General features: G+C 47.4%; 2 protein-coding genes across 5 annotated transcripts in view; both read left to right on the top strand.

The window, feature by feature from the left end:
- The window catches only part of PKN1 (protein kinase N1), a 132311-nt gene extending 120063 nt beyond the window's left edge, over positions 1-12248 (top strand). For 3 of the 4 annotated variants that reach the window (XM_033924057.1, XM_033924054.1, XM_033924056.1), the window contains exons 15-22: positions 2107-2198; positions 3143-3319; positions 5156-5218; positions 5513-5589; positions 7167-7309; positions 7622-7729; positions 8037-8117; positions 11321-12248. In XM_033924057.1, coding sequence (XP_033779948.1) covers positions 2107-2198; positions 3143-3319; positions 5156-5218; positions 5513-5589; positions 7167-7309; positions 7622-7729; positions 8037-8117; positions 11321-11524 — 945 coding nt within the window. In that variant the 3' untranslated portion in view covers positions 11525-12248. Of the gene's footprint in view, positions 1-2106; positions 2199-3142; positions 3320-5155; positions 5219-5311; positions 5398-5512; positions 5590-7166; positions 7310-7621; positions 7730-8036; positions 8118-11320 lie in introns of those variants that run through there. The other variant, XR_004537236.1, reaches the window with a different exon arrangement.
- A 4823-nt stretch (positions 12249-17071) lies between these two features.
- Positions 17072-24861, top strand: C16H19orf67 (chromosome 16 C19orf67 homolog). Its single transcript, XM_033923084.1, has 6 exons — positions 17072-17987; positions 20232-20376; positions 21723-21823; positions 22171-22359; positions 22794-22937; positions 24362-24861. The coding sequence occupies exons 1-6, from the start codon at positions 17734-17736 to the stop codon at positions 24507-24509; spliced, it is 981 nt and encodes a 326-aa protein (XP_033778975.1). The 5' UTR covers positions 17072-17733; the 3' UTR covers positions 24510-24861.
- The last annotated feature ends 287 nt before the right edge of the window (positions 24862-25148 follow it).

Raw genomic sequence — 25148 nt, 5'->3', positions numbered from 1 at the left:
TTGGACAATTGAGAATGAGATAAAGCATCAGATTACTGCGTCTCAATGGCCACGAATCTGGACTTGGAGGATGAGGTGTACGTTGTCGGCATCTATGAGAGAAACTTGGTTTTTCTTGTTACATAGAGCATTTTTGGACCCCAGTTCGTTGACAAAAATTAGACAGCTCTAAGTCTAATAGAGGCTGGCATTGCCATCTTGAAGCTGGGACATTAGATCATTTACTATTCTTTTTTTTTTTTTAATTCTTTATTCATTTTAAATCATAAACAAGTGTACAATAATATATCCATTAAACTTTCAATATAACACTTGAAATTCTTAACCATATCCTCTAGAACAAAAATATAAATCTTCACCCCCCCAACCCTACATAAAGTAACTAAAATTCTTGAATCCTTTTAAAACAGACAATAAATGTACAGAAATGGATCCATTATAATTTCAATACTACACTTGAAAATCTTTACCAAGTCGTCTGAAACAAAGAAAATAGTAATCCCCTCCCTCCCACCCTTCTTAAAGTAATTAAACAAACTTTCAATATCAAATATACCACCCCCCCATCCCCCAGTGTGTAAATATAATCTCCCATATTCTATTGTCCATTTTTTTTTAATAAGTTCTTTATTCATTTTAAAACTTTCATCAAGTGTACAAAAATTTATAATAAAATAAATCTAAGCACTTGTACATCTTATCATTATATCTTATAATTATAAGTATAACCCTTCCCCTCCCACCCTCAAATCCCTCTTTATTTTTATTTTTTATATAATGGAAACCCACCCCCCACCCAACCCTATATCTTACATAATTAGTAGAAAAATATTAGAAAAATGGCATCAATCTTGACAAAAGGACGTTAATGGCTCCCAAATTTTAATAAAGTTTTTATAATTTCCATTTTGCACCGCTATTGATCTTTCTATTCTATATATGTGACATACTGAATTCCACCAAAACTTAAAATTAAGCCTACTATGATCTTTCCAGTTATTAGTAATATGTTGGATGGCAACTCCAGTCAAAATCAATAAAAGTTTGTTATTACACATTGATATCGGACTCTTTTTTCTCATAGACATACCAAAAAGCACAGTATCATAAGATAACGCTACATGGTTTTCCAATAAACAATTTACTTGATCCCAGATTGAGTTCCAAAAGGCTAAGATATGGGGACAATAGAACAAAAGATGATCTAAAGTCCCTATATCCAGATTACAATGCCAGCATCTATTAGACAAAGAACTATTTAACTTTTGCAATCTTTTGGACATAGAGGTCAAGACCAGTGCTCCAAATGAGTCCGGTCTCACCATTTTAGCATGAACTTGTCCAACTTTGTCTTGAAACCCTGGAGGGTGTTTTCCCCTATAACAAAATAAAAGCAAAAGTTTAAAAAATATATATATATTTTTCCTTCTAAAATGCTAAGCAATCAACATCTCCATCATAATAATTCTAATAACAATTCTAGTAAAAACAGTCAAATCTTAATAAACCATAATTAATACATACAATTAAAAAATGTGTTTATCCATATCAAAAATTAATCATTAAATTAATACAAATTACAGTCCCAAAGTCAAACATTCAATTGTTTTGTTTTACTGTGTTTTACTACTGTTTTCTTGGTGTTTTTATCTTACGATTGTTTTGTTTTGTAATCCGGAATATAAGTTTAAAAACCAATGTTGAGACTGCACTGGATGAGAAAAGCTGCAGTGTTTGATTTACAGGGGAATTGTGGGGTCTGTGGTGTGCTGGGAGGTTGGAAGCCCATCTGCCTAATTTTTTACAGTACTTACGAAGCCGATTTTCTCTGGAAAACTCGACCTTTTGTGTTCGTGAAGCCGTTCATGTTTACGTTTCATCCGCTGTTTGCAAATTGTCTGGCTAGTCTTTTTTTATTGTGGGCGAGACCCGCTCGTAGTCCTCTGCTTCCACAGTAAGCCATCCCTCCTTCAGCTTTTCAAAGACCATAGTGGGCTCTGTGGGCCTCTTCATGACAGTGCAAACTCCCATCTCTCTGGGGCATTTTCTAACACAGACATGTATCCTATGGGGGTTTGGCTAGTAACTTTCTCTGTGTGGCCACAGGTGCTGCTGTCGGAGTACAAGGTGACAGGGAATCTGTACGCAATCAAAGCCTTGAAGAAGGGGGACATCATTGCTCGTGATGAGGTGGAGAGGTAAGTGATTAGCACCTGGATTCACCCTCCTTTGTCTGGGGGGGGGGATTTTAATTGCCCTCCCTCCGTGTGGCTAAAAGCCTAAGACATACACTTAAGAGAAGAGGATTCTGGGGCAGGTGCATGCTGGGAGACTTTGCCCCGGGAGCTACAAACAGCATTTTTCTCTGGAAGACTTGCATGCATTCAACCCCAAGTCAGGCCAGGCCTCCGTTGTGCGTCCCCCAACCCTCCCCAGAGGCTACGATGACCCTGCTAACTGATTACTGGGCGTCTGTTGTTTTTGCTACAACGTCATGAGAAACTGCAGTAACTGTTGATGTGTACGTGACGCCCATCTGTTGCGTTACTACGGATCCTACCTGATCGCTGGTTCTAACCTCGCTTTCTCTGCCCGCTTCTGCCCTTTGCCCTTGGAGCCTTTTTTTACTTCGACCAGCCATTCTATGAAACAGTATTTCCTCCTCTGAGACTCATATCGTGACCTCTTGAGCTAAACCTCGTGAAGGAAATAGTTTGTTTCTTATACCGCTACTACTACTGTTATTAACCAGACACAGCGCTGTATAGAGTCACAAGGGAGACGGTCCCTGCTCGAGTGAGCTTACAATCAAGACCGACAACACAGAATACCAGGATAGGGGTCAAAGTCAGAGGGGTATTTAAGGTATTTTATCATCTTGTATGTTGTATCTCTCCTGTATTTTCTTTCCTCTTGGGTATACATAGTTCATTCAGACTTTTTTTTTTTGGGGGGGGGTCTACATTTTGAGGGTCTCTGAACATAGTACTCTAGATGAGGTCGTACCTGTATAGTGTGTCTCTTGAGCAGGCCAGCATTGATCAGGTGATGCTGTTGGGGATGGCCTGAATGAGGAGACTCCCTCCCCCCCCACCCCCCTCTGGCGAAAAGTTACTTAACTTCCTCTCCTCTCTCTTTACAGCCTTATGTGTGAGAAGAGGATTTTTGAAACTGTGAACAGCTCCCGCCACCCCTTCCTGGTGAACCTGCTGGCCTGCTTCCAAACCGCCGAGCACGTCTGCTTCGTCATGGAGTATACGGCGGGAGGAGACCTCATGATGCATATCCACACGGACGTTTTCTCGGAGCCCAGGGCAATGTGAGTGCAGCTGTTTGAGCCTCCCGAGAGTTAGGGGAGGGGCGTTAGAACTCCAGAGCCTTGACGGTCGAACAACTCTTGCAGCCTTGAGTAAATTTAAGAAAATCTGTAGTCTAGGTTGTAATCCAACACCGTCTCCTGGGCAACCTCGGGACTTTGGGCTTCTGCAAAGCGAACTCTTGTCTTGAGGTCTGTTGGCTGTTAGTCTGGTCTCTGGCACCTCCTTCTGGCTGACTATAATCATTGCACTATTTACAAACCTCTCAAAAATCAAGGAAACCCCCCCCCCCCACACACAATACTCAAGCTGTGAATTCCAAAACCCCAACAAAATCAAGCATATTTGTCATTCCCTTGTATGCTTGATTTTGTCGGGGTTTTGGAGTTCACAATTTGAGTATTTTTTGGTACTGTTTACAAACCTGCCACCTCTAGTTGCGTACTTAATGGAAATTCCTGAGTTGACAGCGGGATCAAAATGAATTAGGTGAGCAGTGGTCACTTCAAAGAGCCACCTACAAAAGTTTTCCCTATTTAACTAGAACTCTCTTCACATGGTTGTGTGCAATTTGCAAATCCAGAAGGTCTTAACAATCTGACTATCCTGCTGTCCACGGAGAACCTACGTTACAGGTAAGTAACTACACTGTTTTGAATGCCCACTGCAGTAAGCTGTATTTCTGAAAGATTGGCTAATGTGCTCTGTTTGACCTTGGATTTCCATAAAGGGAAAGTCATCAGGTGATGGGAAGGAGGTTTGCCTTGAAGAACCTTCAGCTTGCTTTAATGCCATTGTGTGTGTTTGACTGTTCTTCCTTGTTTTAGTCCCCCTGTCACTGCAAACAAGACACGTCCTAACCTAATCTAATCTTCGGTTTAAATACCGGGTCATCTCCCAGTGGAACTCGACTCGGTTCACATACGATTAAGACTAGAGTACATAGCAGAAAACGTAGGAGAACGAAGAACTAATTAATGGAGTTGAGATGATATTTGTAAGATTTTTGTTATGTATATTTTATTTATAAAACTCAATAAAAGTTATTGAACATTAAAAACTAAAGTACATAAGAAAAATAACTATAATATTATCATTTCATTGAGGCTGTAGTTAAACCGTTTAAAAATTGCGAGAACCACAAAGTTTTCAAGGATTTACCAAAGAATTGCAGCTGGCCTAATGGAGTCAGGAAGTTCATTCCAGATCTCCACAAACTTGAAAACAAAAGATTGACTGAGCTTCCCAGCAGATTTGATTCCCTTAAAGCAGGGGTAGGTAATTCCGGTCCTCGAGAGCCACAGGCAGGTCAGGTTTTCAGGATATCCACAATAAATATGCATGAGATAGATTTGCATCTCAAGGAGGTAGTGCATGCAAATCCATCTCGTACATTTTCATTGTGGATATCCTGAAAACCTGACCTGGCTCTGGCTCTCGAGAACCGGAATTGCCTACCCCTGCCTTAAAGGAAGGGAAGGCTTATTTATATCTTTGTGTGTTTCTCAAATGGCAAAGTCTAAAGGTATTCCAACATAAGGGGACAAAAGGATCAAATATTCCATAGAGAAGCGAGAAGATTATGCATGCGCATTTAAACTGGATCCTAAAGCGAACGGTAGTTTTTCCTATAAAATGGAAACATCTGGATGTCCCTCCCCCACTTCTAGTCAAAGTTCTTCTGCAGGGGGGCTTAAGTAAGAGTCTCTGTTACAAGAATGATGGACAGACCTTTGGTGCATCCCCAAAGTCTGATCCTGGGGAGTTTCTTTCGTGGAGGCAAAGAGAGACGGTTGTGGAAAATTCATCAGGAATTCTCTTTCTCTCCCCCACGGCAGGTTCTACGCAGCTTGTGTTGTGCTCGGTTTGCAGTTTCTACATGACCACAAAATCGTGTACAGGTGAGTTAAAAACGCCAGTGCCCGCGAGGTGAATTTGGTAGCTGACTAGCCCAGGAGTTGCTGTCGAAACCTTCTCGTTTGACTAATTTCTAGAGAGTTCCCGTCAGTAGCAGCTTTTGAGCTTCTCGAAACTCCTCACAAGGTCATTGGCAGAGGTCTCGTTTGCTGTAATTCCAAAGGTGCGCTCCGTGGGGAGGGGACCCAGCTTGCTCTGATAGCGTGAATGAGGAGGGAGGTCTGTGTTCTTTATCTGTGCATTGAATTGAATGAGCACTCTCTCACCTTTCTCCTTAGAGATTTGAAACTGGATAACTTATTACTTGACACTGAAGGTTTTGTGAAGATAGCAGACTTCGGCCTCTGCAAAGAAGGTGTGGCTGGTGTTTTAAAGCAGCACTGGTTGAGAGAAGAGTGGACTTTAGTGACAAAGCTAAGGGAAAGGGATTGGGACTTGTATACCGCCATTTTGTAATTTTACAACTATACTCAAAGTGGTTTACACACAGGTACTTCAAGTATTTTCCCTGTCTGTCCTGGTAGGCTCACAATCTTTCTAATGTACCTGGGGCAATGGGGGGGGGATTAAGTGACTTGCCCAGGATCACAAGGAGCAGCGGGGGTTTGAACCCACAACCTCAGGGTGCTGAGGCTGTAGCTTTAAGCACTGCACCACCCTAGAAATCAAAATGTAGTGAAAATGAGCCAAGTCTAGGACAATCAAGCCATTGTGACCTCACTGATGAGGTTGGCTCTTATTGGTGGAATGAAATATTATGACATCACAAACTGAGGATGCTGAGGCTGTAGATTTATGTTCAAATCTTTTTTTTTTTTTTTTGTAAATCTTTATTCATTTTCAATTCTTACATCAAGTGAATTTACATAATAAAACAATTTTCACATAACACTTGAATTACAATCAAATAATCTTGTAAGATAAAATAAATACCCCCCTTTTTATCAATATTCCTATTTCCATATGATATAAATTACCCTCCCTAACCCCAAATATAATCTATCCATGTGCTAAGATATCTGATCATTAGAGTAACTAGTCAATGGTCCCCATATTTTTTTAAAATTATGAAGATTCCCTTGTTGTAACGCTAACATCTTTTCCATCTTATATATGTGGCAAACTGAATTCCACCAAAATGTATAATTTAATTTAGTATAATCTTTCCAATTTTGAGTAATTTGTTGCATGGCGACCCCTGTCAATATTAATAATAACTTATTATTATTTGCAGAAATCGGACTCTGAGTTCTCATTGCTGTACCAAATAATATAGTGTCATATGAGAGTCCTACATGGATTTTTAATAATTTTTTATTGAGAATACCAAGCAAGAGACAGCAAGGAACACATCAAAATCAAAAGAACCAGCATCCAACAATACAACGTAGTTGAATAGACCATAAAACAGAAACGGCGATCCCCCCCCTCAGCTCACCAACTCCACCCTACCAACAAAAACCCCCAAATCCCAACTCCCCCCCTCGATAAACACACAAAAGACGACCAAGAGGTCACTAAGATCCCATACTCTTGTGGCCCATGGAACTACTGTAAGAATCCCCCCCCCCAAGGGGGAAAAAAAAGGGGGGAAGCCTGCAGTGACCGAAACCAGTAGCTAGTATGGTGCATAGCGCTGAGGCTGTAGCTTTAACCACTTGAGTAGAGGACACTGGCCTAGCAGGTTAGGGCAAAGGAGAGGGGATGATCTGCGCTTGGGTAGAGTCTATGGTGAGCAAAGGGACAGATTTGGGTGGGCCGAATATGTTACTTTTCCAGGTCTTCATTAATCAGCCTCCACAGAGCTTCTGCTACTCGAGCTTTGAAACTGAAAACCTTAAGCTGGCCCAAGCTGCTCATCGCATGGGGAACGGAGAGGGTGGGAGTTGGTCTCTCAGTTGACAGGTCTGCTGACTCTGGTTCACGTTGCAGGCATGGGCTACGGTGACCGCACCAGCACTTTCTGCGGAACCCCCGAGTTTCTGGCGCCAGAGGTGTTGACCGACACATCGTACACACGAGCCGTGGACTGGTGGGGCTTTGGCGTCCTTGTCTACGAAATGATGGTGGGAGAGGTGAGCTTTCATGATCTAAAAGTCGATTTCTAGTGCTGTTCTGGCTTAAGGAAGGGTCGTTACCTTCCCTGGAGTTCCCTTTTCAAAATTCACCTTCTGGTCTCCTCTTATCCTTCAAGATTTCCCATCTCTGATAATTCTGAAGCACCATCAGAGCAAAGGGACAGGGAATTTGAGACACGCAAACTTGAAAATCTCAAAGTTTGTCTGTCCCAGCTCTGAGGCCATGATGCCTGCCCCTTTCAGCCTGGGAGCTCAGACCTCCCCGCTATGACACAACAACCAAGACCTTCAACTCCTGTCTTTTTCTAGTCTCCGTTCCCTGGTGACGATGAAGAAGAGGTATTTGACAGCATAGTGAACGATGAAGTGCGATATCCACGCTTTCTATCCACAGAAGCCATTGGACTTATGAGACGGGTGAGACATCCCCTTGTGGAAAGGCCGGGGGGTTGGGGTGTGTGCATCAATTCTGTAAACTATTTGATACATGTGGCTTGTGCCGTGGGTTAATTAAATCCGATACTAGGGGTACAGTAATGTAGGAGAATTAAAATTTGTATTTTTGTCTCACGGACATTACGAGATTTATTCACAAAGCTGTTGCCCCCCTCCCCTGAGCCCCACGTTGCACTTTCCTCTCTCTGGAATCTGGGTCTCGGGGTTAAATCATAGAGAAAAAGAATTTGGAAGGAAATATTGCATTTTTTTTTTTTTTCTTTTTCAGCTCCTTCGAAGAAATCCAGAGCGGCGCCTGGGCTCCAGCGAGCGAGACGCCGAAGATGTGAAGAAACAGCCTTTCTTTAAGGTGAGTGTCTGACCCGGTTCCCACGTCTCTTCTCCATAGCTGTATAAAAATTCTCCCTCCTCCACAGCTGTGGTTTACCTGGTTATTTTGGAGGGGGAAGGGGCAGTTCAGTATTAGTACCTCTGCCTGTCTCTTTGCTCCCCCTTCTCTTTTCGCCAGCCTGTTCATAGCTTACCTGATTCCTGCTGTTCGGGACAGAAGATGTCACATCCAGCTGCTTGAACTGTTATTCCCCTTTTAATTCTCTAGTTCCCATCTAGTCTGGTTCTCATGGGGCAGAGAGCGCTGCCTCGCTGACACCTCCAGCTTGTAGGGGCACTGTTGATCCTTCAAGGCCGATTTAGGCCATTTTCAGTGATTTAGAAAATGATTTGGTTACTGTACCAGTAAAATCGCATCCCTCTCCACGCTACCACTAATCAAGGTGTATGCAACGCTGTACATTTTGACATTTATAGTTGGTCCCTGCTCTGAAGAGTTTACTTGGACAAACAGACGTGGCATAGAGGGTAGGGGATACGATTCTCCCTTTCTATCCCTTCGCCAACCTCAACATCTCTTTCCCTCCCTCCCTCGTCCCAAGTTCGTGCCCCCTTCCTCCCTCCCTTCTGTGTTCTGTGCTGGGAGTGATGCACGTGGCTGGAGGGCAGGAGGAAGGAGGCGCTGCTGAGGTAACGCACACTCGTAGCAGCCGCTGGCCCTCGCAAGCCCTTCCTTGGATCGATATCGCACCATCCTCATGCCGGGCTAATCTGAATATTTGAGAGATTTTTTTTCCCCCTGAAAACCAAGCTTGTTGGTTTGGGATTTGGGAGCCGTGGATGTAGCAGCCCCTTTGTATCGAATTCCTTTCCTACAAACGGAGGAGGGGTGTGGGGTGAGGGGCATTATCCTTGACAACATTAATATGCCCACATTATCCCCAAAAGGGGTTTTGGCTCAGTGTGACTCAGTTCATTTGCTATGCAATAAAATCAAATCCACATTTTAAAAACGCATAGTCTTCTGAGCAATATTGCCTGTGGATACATCTAAAAGAATCATAAATTTATGACGGTTGATGCTGGCTGATGCTATTTAAAGGATAAGCCCCAACAAGTTGATAGATTTTCATTTGCATCCCATAAGAATATTGGAAAATCACATGCTCTGTTTGTATTTTCCTCTGTTAAAGGCTGCAAAGGTAAAAAAATATCTACAAAGGTACAAAGATCTAGATTCACTAAGCAAACCGATCGTGTACCGATTCACTAACCTGTGTAGCGATCCGATCCCGATCTGTGCATGCAAATGAGGGGAATCGGCATGCAAAGCAGGAAGGACGCGACTGGCTTGGCCGATCAGGAACAAGCGACTGCTCTGTCTTTGGTGAGGCTCCACTCGGAGTACTGCCTGCCCCGACTCTTCTCTGTTTGGCTCCTCAACTCTCCTGCTCTCTCTGCCTGCCCCCACTCTCTCTGGCTCCCCTGACTCTCCTGCTCTCTGCCGCGACCTTCTCTCTGGCTCCCCCGACTCTCCTGCTCTCTCTGCCTCCCCTGACTCTCTTGCTCTCTGCCGTGACCTTCTCTCTGGCTCCCCTGACTCTCCTGCTCTCTGCCGCGACCTTCTCTCTGGCTCCCCCGACTCTCCTGCTCTCTCTGCCTCCCCTGACTCTCTTGCTCTCTGCCGCGACCTTCTCTCTGGCTCCCCCGACTCTCCTGCTCTCTCTGCCTCCCCTGACTCTCTTGCTCTCTGCCGTGACCTTCTCTCTGGCTCCCCTGACTCTCCTGCTCTCTGCCGCGACCTTCTCTCTGGCTCCCCCGACTCTCCTGCTCTCTCTGCCTCCCCTGACTCTCTTGCTCTCTGCCGTGACCTTCTCTCTGGCTCCCCCGACTCTCCTGCTCTCTCTGCCTCCCCTGACTCTCTTGCTCTCTGCCGTGACCTTCTCTCTGGCTCCCCTGACTCTCCTGCTCTCTGCCGCGACCTTCTCTCTGGCTCCCCCGACTCTCCTGCTCTCTCTGCCTCCCCTGACTCTCTTGCTCTCTGCCGCGACCTTCTCTCTGGCTCCCCCGACTCTCCTGCTCTCTCTGCCTCCCCTGACTCTCTTGCTCTCTGCCGCAACCTTCTCTCTGGCTCCCTCGACTCTCCTGCTCTCTGCCTGCCCCCACTCTCTCTGGCTCCCCTGACTCTCCTGCTCTCTGCCGCGACCTTCTCCCTGGCTCCCCAACTCCCCTGCTCTCTCTGCCTCCCCTGACTCTCTTGCTCTCTGCCGCGACCTTCTCTCTGGCTCCCTCGACTCTCCTGCTCTCTGCCTGCCCCCACTCTCTCTGGCTCCCCAACTCCCCTGCTCTCTCTGCCTCCCCCGACTCTCTTGCTCTCTGCTGCGACCTTCTCTCTGGCTCCCCCGATTCTCCTGCTCTCTGCCTGCCTCCACTCTCTCTGCCTCCCCCGACTCTCCTGCTCTCTGCCTGCCCCCACTCTCTCTGGCTCCCCCGACTCTCCTGCTCTCTGCCTGCCCCCACTCTCTCTGGCTCCCCCGACTCTCCTGCTCTCTGCCTGCCCCCACTCTCTCTGGCTCCCCCGACTCTCCTGCTCTCTGCCGCCCTTCCCCGCAGTGCGAGCCCGTGGTTTTAAAGCGGGGCTGCACTGCGGGGAAGGGCAGCAGAGAGCAGGAGAGTCAAAAATTGCCTGCTTTTAAACGCCGGGGATCGCCTTCCAGAGCAGGAGACTCAGGGCCAGTAAAAAAAAAACCCAAAACCAAGCCAAAATGGACACAAAATGCATGCGCAGACCATGTGCAGGGAAAGCAGATGATCTGCGCATGCGTCAGGATCGCACACTAGCGATCCATGCGGTCGGAGGGGGCGTTCCTCCGATCGCCCTCATTTTAATTTTTTTGTGTTGTGAATTGGTCAGGCCTGCATGGATCGACCATGGATCGGGCACGGAAAGGAGGTAAGTGAATCTAGCCCAAAGACTTCCGTTCACTGTCACTTACGTCTCACTTATGAACACTTTAGGAAACAATTGAAGTCTTATCTTTTCTCTAAGTACTTGTCTATGGCCTTTTTTTGGTAGATTATGTAATTTTTGTAAACCGCGTTCAACTTATGGTTATGCGGTATAGAAATACGATGTTATGTTATGCAAGACCTGAAATTTGAGGCCTTCAGCAGCTCCCACTCTCCGTCTTCCTCATCCGCCTCTCCTTTCCTTTTTCACAGACCATCGACTGGGAGGCGCTGCTTGCCCGACGGCTGCGGCCGCCCTTTGTCCCCCTCCTTAAGTGGCGCGAGGACACAAGCAACTTCGATGAGGAGTTCACAGCAGAGATGCCCGCGCTGACTCCGCCCCGCGAGCCCCGCCTCCTAACGCAAAAAGAGCAGGACTTATTCAAGGACTTCGATTACATCTCGGACGCCTGTTAGCGGCGGCAGCCCAGGGGACCCGGCTCCAAAGCACCACCACCGCCGCCCACCTCTCCCGCCAAGTGTAGCTGTGTGGAACGTCAGCCAGGCATCACCCAGTGGACTCCTAACTCTTTCCCGCTTCTGTGCCGAGACAGAGCGCACGCCCTTGCTACGGGAACTGCCGCCACCACACTGGGTTTCCAGACACCTTGGCTAAGACAGTGCATTTCTTTTCGGGAGGGGGTGTCGGACATTTGTTCCAGAAGTCTCCGCGCTGATCAGGGCTGGATCTTCTTGCTTTCACTGAGTCATACTGACCTTTTTTTAAAAAAAATGTTTTGGGGTTTGATTTTAAGCCATTTCTATTCTATGAGCCCCAGAGTTTTATATAGACCTATTGAGGGTGGGGGGGTTTAGCCTCTTCAACTGCTGTATATTTTAAAGTCACAGGACTAGAAGTGACTGCAATCAATCTCCCTAATTTTTTTCTGTGATCTAGGGCTGGCCACCAGGGTTGGGAACGCAGCTACGGGATCCAGAGGGGAAAGCAGGGGGGCTAGAGCCGTTGGGCAAACTGCAAGGTTGAAAAATCGCAGACGAGGAGAGGGGGGGCAGATTTGGTTGCATATGGGCAGACCAGGGAGCGGAGAATGGGAAAGGCAGGATAGTCGGACTGTACGCCTTTGGGACAGCAGTCGTGCAGAAGAGAGAGTGGCTCGGGGAGGGGGTACCCTGAGATTTAGAAAGGAAAACTGGAAATATTAAGAGTGTGGGAACAAAGCAGGGTATTGGGGTGGGGAGAGCAATTGCTGGTGAGGTCGAGAGACAGGGAAGGCTGACACAGAGATGACTGCCAGGCTGAGCCCTGGGACCCAGAGAGCCACTCGTACTGACTGTGAAGATGGAACATGTGCAAATCGGTTCCGAACAACCCAGAGCCACCATATTGACCACATTCTGTGCACGGGGTAGGTGACCGGTGTGGCGGGGCCGCTTTGGAATCCAAATGAAGTATATTTATTTAAGCTTGTTTGCGGGGCCAATTGAAGAATCCCGCGTCTGCCCTGCCGACACACGATGTCGCTGTGAATTTCATGATCCAAGCCCCCGCCACATCCCATTCAGCTGTTCATCACGAAGACTTGTGACCGACCCAAGGATCCTGAGCCGCTCTAATCTCCGGACTGGGATGCGTCGTCAGGAAGGGTGAGGTGGGGAGGGGTGTGCCTCGTGAAAGTTGAGAATATAGGTAGCGATTTGGGGATTGGGGGAGTGTTTATCTGAGCATCCAGATTACATGCCAGGGACCCACCTCAAAATGACTGCAGATGAAACATGCACATGATATGACTTTTAACTGCAATCCTCTCGGCTGCCCTCCCCCCCCCATCACACCCGCATTTCAGTGTCTTTTGGACCGTTAGCTTGTACAGATCCAGACCCCCCCCCCCCCCCATTTAATTTCTAAATGTTGCTCTGTTTTTTTCTGAGTTAAACTCTTAATCGAGATGTAGCTGGGAAGAGTCAGGGCGGGGAAGGGGGGGTTCCGGATCACAGCACAAAGGAGCAATAACATGTCTGTGTGTCTCGGGGGGGAAGTGGGGGCAGGATGTAGCATATGCCTTTATCCACAGCGAACGTGCTCGTGCCGATCTTCCTCTCGCTACTTCAGGCATGAAACTTGTAAATTATGGACATCTCGACGCAGATCTAATGCCACGGAAAGCAAAAGACTTTTATTATATTATATCAAAAGACAAAAATTGAACGTTTGTGTGGTCGGTGTTTGTGTGTCTCGCTGCGTTCTCCTTCTTTGGTGTCGGGGATGGGGGGAGGGCAGAGTTGGCAGTTTCAGGACTTCTGAAGGTAAGAATGTGCACAGGGCCAAAATGTTCACTTTGTGGGGGCTGTTTCCTATTTATTTATTCATTCAATTTTCGATACCGTTCTCCCAAGGGAGCTCAGAATGGTTTACATGAATTTATTCAGGTCCTCAAGCATTTTCCCCTGTCTGTCCTGGTGGGCTCCCAATCTATCTAATGTACCTGGGGCAACGGGGGGATTAAGTGCCTTGGCCAAGGTCACAAGAAGTAGCATGGGATTTGAACCCACAACCTCAGGGTGCTGAGGCTGGAGCTTTAACCACTGTGCCACACTCTCCACACTTTTCTGAATATTTGGATACTTTTTAGAGGGGGGGGTGGGCGGTTCCGCACATTTTGTTTTTGCAAAAAACTAGCTCAGATGTGCTAATTGATGTGAATTCCTAATGCGGATTGATTTAGCGTGCACGGCATTTATTTGTAAAGAGCACGCGTGCACATTCTTGCCAGAATAAGGTAGCTGCCTTCACCCCGGTAAACCCCCATGGTGTTGTTACAGATTTAAAAAAATATCCTCCTTTGACAAAGGGGAACAGCCAGAGCAATGATAAGTCTTAACACTTCTGAACCTTCCTCCGCCACTGATTTACAGCCATTTGTCATGTGCAGCCTGAGGCGACAGGACATATGTGCGTTTTAGAGAGGCGGTAGGATCATTCGGTATTCTGTCCCCTCGGCCATTGAAATAGGATCCCCATTACTTGAACCCACTGAGTTGTAACCGACTACGCCCTTACCACGTGACAGCCACGGAGAAAGTATTAAGAACCGCCCTGCTGAGTTGGAGCAAAAGCCCATCTAAAAACAATGCCCTGTTTCCAACAGTGGCACGTCCAGAATCCCAAAAGGTAGAGGGCATCAATTGAAGTTGCGGGGACGTAGACTTAGGTATAATGTTAGCAAATTCTTTTTCACGGAGAGGGGATGGGGGGGTGGACATTGATAGGAACTCTAGTAACTTGGAACATGAAAATGTTTCTGGGCAGACTTTACGGTATGTATCCGCAAGTGAGGAGTTGGTTGGATGGACTCTAGAAGCTGACAGTACCGGGCAGACTTTACGGTCTATGGTCCAGAAATATCAAAGAAAAAAAAAAGGACAATTTAACTTAATTTAATTATGAATTTATATATGTACAGTATTACCCCGATATTCGCGGGGGTTCTGTTCCAGGAACCCCCTGCGAATACGATTTTTCGCCTGGGGAGGCAGGAGAGGGCAGCTGGAGTGCCGGCGAGTGAAGGAAATCACTGGCGGTATGCTCCGATCGCCTCTTCCTGCACTAAAATCAGGCTTCTTTGACACGCAGCTCCTGATTGGTGAAGCTCGACTTTAGCAGGAAGTCCCGGTCGGAGAATACCGGGAATGACCGGGACCGCGAACCGCGAACGACTGGGGGAACACTGTATTTAAATCTTTTTATTAGCAAGAAAAAGAAAAACACAAACAGAGGCAAGTACACAGCCAAGCTTATCTACCCACCGTGGAGGGCTGTACGTTGATATCCTCCACAGCCCAACCAAGCTCCCCCCCCATTCCCACACCGGAAACCTCTCCCCACTTCTTCCCCTCCCTCTCCCCAACCATCCAACGGACAAAAGAACTTAGGTGGAGTAGTATACAACTGAAGTTGATTTAAAATGCCATTTTGACTTCCTGGAGGCAAAATGTTCAAATAAGGAGTCCAAGAATTAACAAAATCTCTGCTTCTTCTGCGTGAGGCATAAGCCATCCTGGCCTCCCATCCCATCAGGTCATGCAGTTTGTTTCTCCTGTACCAAAAGGAGGGGGGTTCATCAGACATCCAATGAGTCAAAATATAACCCAGAAACAGTTTCTCTGCCGATGTATACACCGATAACAGAGAAAACTGAGCAAACAGCATGGAAAGTGGAGAGGCAGAAATAGGTACTTGCAAAACCCTCCTCAAAAAGGAAGCCAGTGGCCTCCCCCCCAAAAAAAAAACCCAACAAACAACCCTGAATGCATGTACAACACCAGGGGCCATGAAAATAAGAATTCACCTCAGCAGAACAATTTTTACATGTAATAAGCCTGATTTGGGGAAGTATACGCTCTCAACAGGACTCTATAGTGACACTCCCGAAGCTCAGCATTATGCTCCAGACCAGGAGTATTTTTAAGAGTTCCCAGCAAGAAATCCCCTCTAAGTTCCCTCCTCAGATCACGCTGCCAAGCCCCCAAAATAGGAGAAAAATTCCTGGGGGAACTAAGGTCAGTGAGTTGTCTGTAATTATGAATTTATACTGCAAGTAACTAATGGGCTGACTGGATGGACCGTTGAGGTCTTCTTCTGCTGTCATTTACTAGGCATGTTACTGAGTAATTCAACCTGGTTCTTAGGCCTAGCAAGCAGACTGTTGCCCAAGCAAGTTGACGCATAGTAGGGGAAAATGCCTTCCAGCCACTCCCAAAAGATCTTAGCATCACAAACCCAACAGAACCAGTGTGAGCCTAGCCTGGTTCAAGACCCCATTTCCACAGGAAGCCCAGGTGAGTTCAGAAATGGCAACCCTGGATGGCGATTCCACAGAAAGGACCCTTTTTCAGAAGCAGAAGGCACTAGTTTAATATTCAACCTGGGAAATGCAAATGATACGCGTTCTGTAACGGGGGATCAAGGGGTTCTCAAGGTGGAATGTGAGGTTATGGCGATAGACCTTCCTCCATTCACAGTTTAAGCCCCTTATGCCTCTAGACCAGGGGTTTTCAGCCGAGTCCTCGGGACACACGCAACTAGTCAGGTTCTCAGGATACCCACGATGAATATGCAAGAGATCAATTTGCATGCCCTACCCCCACTGTGTGCAAAATGATCTCCTGCAAATTCATCGTTTGCATCCTGAGAACCTGACTGGCTTGAAAACCCCCTGCTCTAGACATAGACTCTGGCCAGCATCAAAAATGGCCCCTCGGCCAATGACGATATCATCTGTTATGGTCAGAAATCAAGCTGGCAGGTGCTCGGTCATCACTCTGTCTTAGAGGACAAGTTCTAGGCCCCTCTGATAAGAGACAACTGTAACTCCTCCCCTTCAAAGAATTTGGCAGGGTCGCACAAAACGCAATGTTGCCTACCAGTAACGGGGGTTCTCCATGGACAGCTGAGCAATGCAGCCACACCACAGGTGGCTTCTCTGGATGGTGTATCTGTGAGTACCAGCACCGGTACACTGGCAAAGGCAGCCCTGACACCATAGAAACATAGAAATAGACAGCAGATAAGGGCCACGGCCCATCTAGTCTGCCCACCCCAAAGACCCTCCCCTACTTTTCTCTGTGAATAGATCCCACGTGTCTGTCCCATTTGGCCTTAAAATCAGGCACGCTGCTGGCCTCAATCACCTGAAGTGGAAGACTATTCCAGCGATCAACCACCCTTTCAGTGAAAAAGAATTTCCTGGTGTCCCCGTGCAGTTTCCCGCCCCTGATTTTCCACGGATGCCCCCTTGTTGCCGCGGGACCCTTGAAAAAGAAGATATCTTCTTCCACCTCGATGCGGCCCGTCCCACTTTTTTTTTTTACAAAACCACGCAAGGGATTTTTAGCGCCGGTCAACACACTGTATGTATGAGCGTCGGAGCAGCGCAATCAGTGTACCGGCCGGCGCTAAAAACCTCTTGTGTGGTTTTGTAAAAGGGGGTGGGGGGGATAGTTATATTCTTCCTGATGGGAGGGAAAGGTATGGCAGCCTTATTCTTTAGTGAGAGATGGGGTGGACAGAGGCAGAAATAGTGCCATTCTGTATTTGAATCCTTTCATAGAACATTTACAGAACCATCTGTGGCCGTTTCCCAGACCTGCCAGTCTGAATTCAGTCTGTGTTTCCCCGGGGGTTTGCCACTGTTGCCAGAACTTTGTCACCTTTCTCCAGTATGGCTGTTCCCTGACCAGGGCCATGCCACACTCTCTTCAAGAAGCTAAAGCCTGCCAGGTGGACCAGTTCCTGGAGGGGAAACTTCTGGCTGGTCTTGTTTTATTTCACTTCCACCCCGGAAGAGGGTGTCAGAAGATCGCGACTGATGCAGTCTCCCTTCAGGACCTGGGTTACTTGGCAGTTCTGAGTTTCCTCTTATGAAGGAATCTCTCCAGTTCCATCCCATATGAACTCTAGGTTAGCAAGTTCTGCATTGTGAGGTAATGCCACTGAAGATAGGATGTTCTCTTTCAAAAGAAAACACCGTTCTCGCACAGTTACATCCCAGTTGACACCAGCGTTCCCTCTGTGAGAGCCTCCAGTGCTGCTAGGAAGGCCTATCCTGGTAGGTGGGTCAACCTGCTGTTTGAAGACCTACAGGTTGACTCATGCTGGCCTTGGAAAGATGGCCACCAGCTTAGATGGATCTTTGGCACCTTCTCCTGGGACCAGCCCTGGTCAGAATCCAGCTCTCCCACTCAGCATGGTCACTCTCCCGTCTCCTGCCACCGCTCTGGAGCCTCTCTCACAGAAGTCTCCAGCCAGAGATGGGAACCTGGACTCTCAGGATGTCTTGGAGGAGAAGCTGCTGCCTCTGACAGAGAAGCTGAAATATCTCCTGAAGAAGGCAGAGGATTTTCAGACCTATCTGCTCTACAGGTGAGGAAAGTGTAATAGTTTGAATTTTCCAGGCTCATTTTTTAGACTTCTTCAAGCCTGTGTCATCTTGAAGTTAGAAGCCCAAGACGTACTAATTATGGGCCTAGTATTCAGAAAGTGCTGACTTCCTAATTCTGTGTCCTATTTCTGGCCAATCTTCAGCTGAAAATTCATCTTAATTTAGGACAGTGACCCGCAAACTTTTTGGCCAGAAGGCACACTAAACCCAGTGCCCTGGCTGGAAGGCACCTGGAAGTGCACAGATGTCAACGTGATGATGTCACACACATATATGACATCATCATATCGACGTGTGCGGAGGCCCATCTGGCCACGACCCTGAACCTGTCACTTCGGTGGGAGATCCTGGAGGAGGGAAGGTGTGGGGAGAGGAGGAGAAGAGTTGTAGGCATGGGCTGACTGCCTATAAGATGTGCCTCTTGCCACGAGAGACGTCCTATAAGCAGCCTGCGCCGGCATCTCTTCTTACTGGCGTCTCGTTGGGGCACCTGGAATCTGCTGCGGCACAGTTTGCAATACACTGATTTAGGAATTTAAAAGGCTAATAAATTCAAGCCTGCCATTTACTTCTATAGACTTATAAGCCTAGGGTTAGATTCTCTAACCAGCGCCATTGTCGGTGGCCACCTTAAAAGCGGCGCCAATCACGTATCAATCACGCAATGGTGCCGTTTAAAGAATCACGCCTCCGGCAAGGTAGGCCAGGGTTTTCCAGGCCTACCTTTGATGTGAATCGTTCCTCCCTAGGTGCTTTACGGAGCCCAATGCCACTTCCGGCATTAGCCACACCTAGAAAGGTGCTGGGCGCCAGAGAGTGGTTTTCCCGGACGTCTGGTAACCCTAACCCTAGTTGTGCTCGAACTGCCTCTAGTGCAGTGGTCTCAAACACGCGGCCCGGGGGCCACATGCGGCCCACCAGGTACTATTTTGAGGCCCTCGGTATGTTACCATTGTTCTGGAATGTTGCCCGCCAAGCGCTTTCCTGCATCTTTCTGCATGTTGCACTGCTTTCAGCTGTGTATAGCTGAAATTATCAGAAGCAATTAAGGAAATATTTATAAACTATAACGAGTTTTACCTCATGCAAAGTTGTTATTTCTTTAATAAGACATTAACTATTTTTTTCTGCGGCCCTCCAAGTACCTACAAATCCAAAATGTGGCCCCGTAAAGGGTTTGAGTTTGAGACCACTGCCCTAGTGTAACCATCAGGCTTCTGAAATGCAAGGCAAGTAACCCTTCTTGCAGTCACAAATCAGATTCCTGGGGACCCTTAACTACTATTAATACCAGTAGCAGGCCCTCAGGAAACCTGTGGCTTTTTTATTTTTTTAAATTAGGTATTTATATACTGCCTATCGAGGTTATTTAAGCGGGTTACTCAAGCATTTTCCCTGTCTGTCCCAGTGGGCTCATAATCTAATGTACCTGGGCCAATGAAGGATTTGAGTGACTTGCCCAGAGTCACAATGAGCAGTACAGGATTTGAACTCAGAACCTCAGGGCGCTGAGGCTGTAGCTGTAACCACTAGGCCACTCCTTCCTCTTAGCCTGTGGCCCATTAGAGACCTTTTCCTACCTGCTTCCCCCTCCCAGGGACTGCAGACATGACCTCTGCTATACTCCCAGCCCCCATCGAACCAGGCTTGCCTTCTGCCAAGCAGGTTGTCTGATAGTCATGTTTAAATCCACAGGCCCGATACTTTACGTAGATTACAACGCTGACCAGGGCCACCCACAGATTTTCAGAGGAACTAACCAGTTAGTGCCACTGAAAGTCACTACAAAGTGCCCTGGCACTTCCCTGGACACCCTGGTGGTCTGGGCCAGAGCCGGAATTCAGACAGAGACCAGCAATTCACAGATATCAATCAGTCTGAATATCCAGGTATAATGAACTCCACACTGATTACAGAGTTTCAGTATTACCCCCAGGGCTGGTGTCAGACGGCTGGGATCCAGGCCAGAAATTTGGAAGCAGGCCCAAAGCCTGGCTTTGGCTCTGGCTCCTTCAGCTTTGTGCGGGCTCTGGGTCCCCCTGTGTCATGGAGGCCCAGGGCTTTTGCCCTGTTTGCATACCTCTAACCCTGGCCCTGTGGGGCTCCAAGCTCACCATACCTGCCACAGGGTGATTCTAGAAAGGACATACACAACTTGCATGACAAAGAGACCTGTAGAACCATGAAAACCTATGGTCTTAATATGTTTGTTTCTTTCTCTCCAGCAGGGACAGGGTACGGAGAGAGCAATTTGCCAAGGCGATGCCCACCTTTCTCCACACTTGTCAGCCTTTCCTCATGTATGTAGAGTCGGTGTCGCGGGACACGCTACCTGGAAGGAAGCCCATCCCAGAGGGCGTACAGAAACGGGTAATCCTAGTGTCTGCTTTCTCAACCTTTAATGTTTCAAGTGAAGGGACAAGAAACGCTTTTCCCTCTGCTCCCTCCCCACCCCCGCCATCCAAGATTCCCATGCCATGAGCTTTAGAAAGAAGGATGAGAGAAGCGGAAGCTGCCTCGGGCGGGTTTAAGAGGTCGCCATACATCAGAGCAGCTATGATCACCTTAAGAAGGTGAAAAAAAAAATCCTTTTTGTCTTAGTGAAAACTGTTTTTTATTAAACAACGAACTACAACAAGTACAAACAGTAGGCAAAAAGGCAAATATTGCTACTCCATTCTAGTCTTCAAGGTCCACTAGCAGCCAGGTTTTCAGGATATCCACAATTATGCATGAGAGAGATTTGTATACCAAGGAGGCAGCACGTGCAAATTGATCTCGCACGTATTTGCTGCGGATAGTCTCAAAACCCGACCTGCCTGTGGATCTCAAGGACTGGAATTGAGCAGCCCTGGTTTATAGTAAATGTCTCATGAGTAGGCCGGAGAGTAGCTAGCAGGGAGTGGGATAGACAGACAATCTTTATTTTGGTGCCTACACTGGTTTGGACTTCTGTACAAGGTCTGTTTATGTTTCAAGTGACTTTCAGAGCCTAGCAGACGCTTTGTTTTTAAAGTCTGCATTAGAGTGACATCTAGTGGACCCATAACCACACCCCTGAGGGCAGGCCTCCACTCGGAAGCCGAAACACACGGGGACCGTATAGGGTCATCCGGATGACCCATATCGGGTCCTTCTCTTATAGGACCCACGGCAACAAGAAGGCATCCGTTGAAAATCAGGGGTGGGAAATTTCATGGTGACACCAGGAAGTATTTCTTCACTGAAAGGGTGGTTGACCGCTGGAATGATCTTCCACTACAGGTAATTGAGGCCAGCAGCGTGCCAGATTTTAAGAAAAAATGGGATAGGCATGTATGTGGGATCTCTTCATGGAGGAACTTAGGGGGTGGGTCATTAGAGTGGGCAGACTTGATGGGCCGTGGTCCTTTCTGCCGTCATTTTCTGTGTTTCTATCCATTGGATCTCTCCAACATAGGACACTTCATTTATGAGACTATTCACTTATTGATGTGGTTCTATATATGTTATATTTTGAGTCTACATACACCAAAATAAAGATTGTCTGTCTCAAGGATTACGTGGTCTATCTCACGCCCCACTAGTTGCTCTCGTGTTCAATTTCACGTGGGGTTTCTGTTCCCTTCCTTTTGTTCTTCATGAGTAGGCCGGTCGATGAGGAGCCGCAGGTGCTTTGCCTGATCCAGAACACGTGAAAGTGTGGAAATAATGGTGCTTCCCTGTCTTCCCACTAGCTCCTGGAGATTTCCCAACAGTTGGTGTCAAGACTGGAGCAGTTGGCGTTGATGTACGCCTCATTTGGATTCATCTCCCTGGAGGACACAGACCCTTGTAGGTAAGGTAGGGGCCTACAGCAGTGTATCGCAGACTGTGCGCCACGGTGAGATTCTGGGTGTGCCGCGAGAGGCCCGTCGTGTAGGCGAGTCAGCCAGTGCCGGCGCCTCTCCTGCTCTCTGCATCTCCCCACCGGCGTAGTCATCATAGGGTTAACGAGCTCAGGGCTCTGGCTGGAGGGCCCCCACGCATGCGCACATGTGTGCAAAGACCCTCCAGCCGTGGCCCCGAGTTTAGTGTGGCGCGGCTTGGCCTATAGGGAGCAGCAAGTTTCCCGACCATCACGATCACTTCGTCTTTGCTCCCCGTCCATCGACACCACTTTGTTCTCTGTCTCCTCTCCTTCAGCACCGCCTGTTTCTTCTGCGGGAAGTTCTCACTGGGCCTCTTCTGTCAGGTGTCCGTCTTCCGATACTCCATGGCGGCTCTGTATACAGCGACATGGACGCCCCGGAACCTGTACAAGAAGATGCGATGGAATGTGGATGTTTCAGAAGAGACCACGGGCACAAAGACACGAGAGCAGCGCACAGAATAGTGAGTTGGGAGGGGAGGGGGGCGTTGGATTAGGAGGGTGGCATATAGGTTTGGGCAGTGAGAGGTACAGAATCCAGCGACGGATGAGGTAGCGACATCAGGAGATGGCATCATTAGCAATGGTTTGCTCTGGCCTCAGAATGATCATTGTGGCAAGGGACTTAGTGGAATTAGGAGCCCTGTGTTGGTGAGAGCCTTATAAAGAGGGGGCGGTGGGATTATGGAGCGATTCCTGATGAAGAATCTGAAAGTTGTAGAGAGGTCTCTCTGGAACAGCTTTATATCAGAGGGAGCAGTAGAAATGTGGGAGATTCCTGACAGAATACCCTTGCATCAGAGAGGGAACAGCAGAGAGACCCCTGTAGAGCAGTTTTATATTGGAGAGCGCTGATAGACCTGCATGCCGGTGACTTGGTTGCTTTTCCCACCTCCAGCTATTTTTTGTGTTATCGAGACACTGGTGAGGAGCTGTCCAGGACAGGCCCAGCCTCTACCTCCACCAAAATCCAGAAGCTGTGGTCCATTGGCCGTTGGGTGCCCCTGGCCCCTGGTCTGGAGACCGAGGACCTCTTCTCCTGGTAAGATAGATTTATGACCCATCTCTCTTAGCAGTTGTATGTGCTGGTGCCTTATTGCCTTACTGGGGGTTGGCATAGTGGGACAGTCTGAAGGTCCATCAAGCCTAGTACCCCGTTTCCAACCCAGGTCACAAATACCTGGCAAGATCCCAAAGAGTAAAACAGATTTTATGCTGCTTATCCTAGGAACAAGCAGTGGATTTTCCCAAGCCCATCTTAATAATGGCTAATGGACTTTTCTTTTAGGAAATTAGCCAGACCTTTTATAAACCCTGCTAGGCTAACTGCTTTCATCACATCCTCTGGCAACAAATTCCAGAGTTTAAATACATGTTGAGTAAAGAAATATTTTCTCCGGTTTGTTTTAAATCTGCTACTTAGTACCTTCATCGCATGTCCCCTAGGCCTAGTATTTTTGAAAAGAGTAAACAAGTGATTCACATCTACCCTTTCCACTCCACTCAGTATTTTATAGACATCTATCATATCCCCCCTGAGCCTTCTCTTCTCCAGCTGAAGAGCCCTAACTGCTTTAGCCTTTCCCCAAAGGGAAGTCGTTCCATCCCTTTGATCGTTTTTGTCGCCTTTCTTTGTACCTTTACAAATTCCTCTCTGTCTTCTTTGAGACGATACTCTATTTGACACAGTTACAACAGCCATAAACTTGGCAAAACCGTGGGGCCCTGTGTGTGGTAATAGGAGGAAATAGTTTTTCACTCAGAGAATAGATAAGCTCTGGAACGCGTTGCCAGAGGTTGTGGTAAGAGCAGATAGCGTAGCTGGTTTTAAGGAAGGTTTGGACAAGTTCTTGGAGGAAAAGTTGATAGTCTGCTATTGAGAAAGACATGGGGGAAGCCACTGCTTGCCCTGGATCGGTACCATGGAATGTTGCTACTCTTTGGGTTTTGACCTGGATTGGCCAGTGTGGAAATAGGATACTGGGCAGGACCATTGCGCTGACCCAGTATGGCTATTCGTAAGCTCTTATAAGACCTTAAGTAAAGATGATGTTTTGAGATGATTTCCTGTTTTCTAGTTTAGTCTCTCTAACCTTGGCCATGAAGATTACAGGGAAAGGATCGTATGAGTGGCAAGATCTGGTCGTTAGGATGCGCAAAAGCCATTCTTGTCTCCCGGGATTTAATTTTATGTGGGTGTAAAGCGTTTCAGTCTCCTATTTTCACATATTTGCTGACAATGTTTTAAGTTTCTGGTTTTGTATATGTTTTCTGATTCAAGCTTTGATTGATTGACTGTTTTTACTGATGATGTGAACCATCTCAACTGCACTGTTTAGGGAGCTGGATTTCAATACATCTGTACAGGTCTCTTGTTTGCTATAACTTCCTCTCTCTTTTTCCCCTGCCCTCTCTCCCCACCCCACCCCTTTCTTGTTGCTCTGTTACTCCTCGTTTCCTTCTCAGGATCCTGTGTCCGCAGCCCACAGGAGAGTACCATCGACTACTAACCATTGGTTTTGAGGAGCCATCGCTGACCCTGGCCACCGATCTCCTGGTGCAGATTCTCACCAACCACGGACTGGGCTCGGGCCCCCTTTCCCCCGTGCCCTGAGCAAAGACGGGGAACAGCTCTCGCCCTACTCCAGTCTACCAGCTAGAAGACCAGATTGTGGAGCAGCCCCAGCCCCCCCCAAAAAAGGAGGGGTGAGGGAGAGGAATCATTTGAGACAATAGAATTTCCCAGGACCACGCAGAGGCACTCATTCCTCCCCCTTTGTATAGCCATAGAATGGCATATGGCCTTCTACGCACTCCTTGCTTCATCAAATAGTTGCCCCTGACACCCCCCCCCCAAATTAAAAGATATTTGAAAGCCACAGGACAAAGCTTGTCCTGCTGTCCGTCTCTCGCTCTGCCTGGGACATGAGGAGGAATGTCCCTGTAGCGCTATCGGATTAAATCAGATGAACAAACTGTTTTGAGATCTGGCTTTTTATTGGTGTTTGGAGCGTGCTTGGCTACTGCCTGTTTTGGAGTTGTGTGTGTGTAAGCGAGGGGAAAGCTTGTGTTGGCGGTGTGTGCGTTGCTGCCTGTCCTGTGCTGGAGCAGTATATCAGTGTGAGTATCTCCATATATCGCTGCCAAACGCTGTACAGCCGAGCCATGCAGACAGAACTGTGCTGAGCAGAATCAGGGGATCTTTCCACATCTTTTTACCACCTACGCCAACTGCGAAGGATCAAACCCTACC

This window comes from Geotrypetes seraphini, chromosome 16, assembly GCF_902459505.1.
Source record: "Geotrypetes seraphini chromosome 16, aGeoSer1.1, whole genome shotgun sequence".
NCBI classification, from domain to species: domain Eukaryota; kingdom Metazoa; phylum Chordata; class Amphibia; order Gymnophiona; family Dermophiidae; genus Geotrypetes; species Geotrypetes seraphini.
This window is presented reverse-complemented; position numbering and strand designations above follow the sequence as displayed.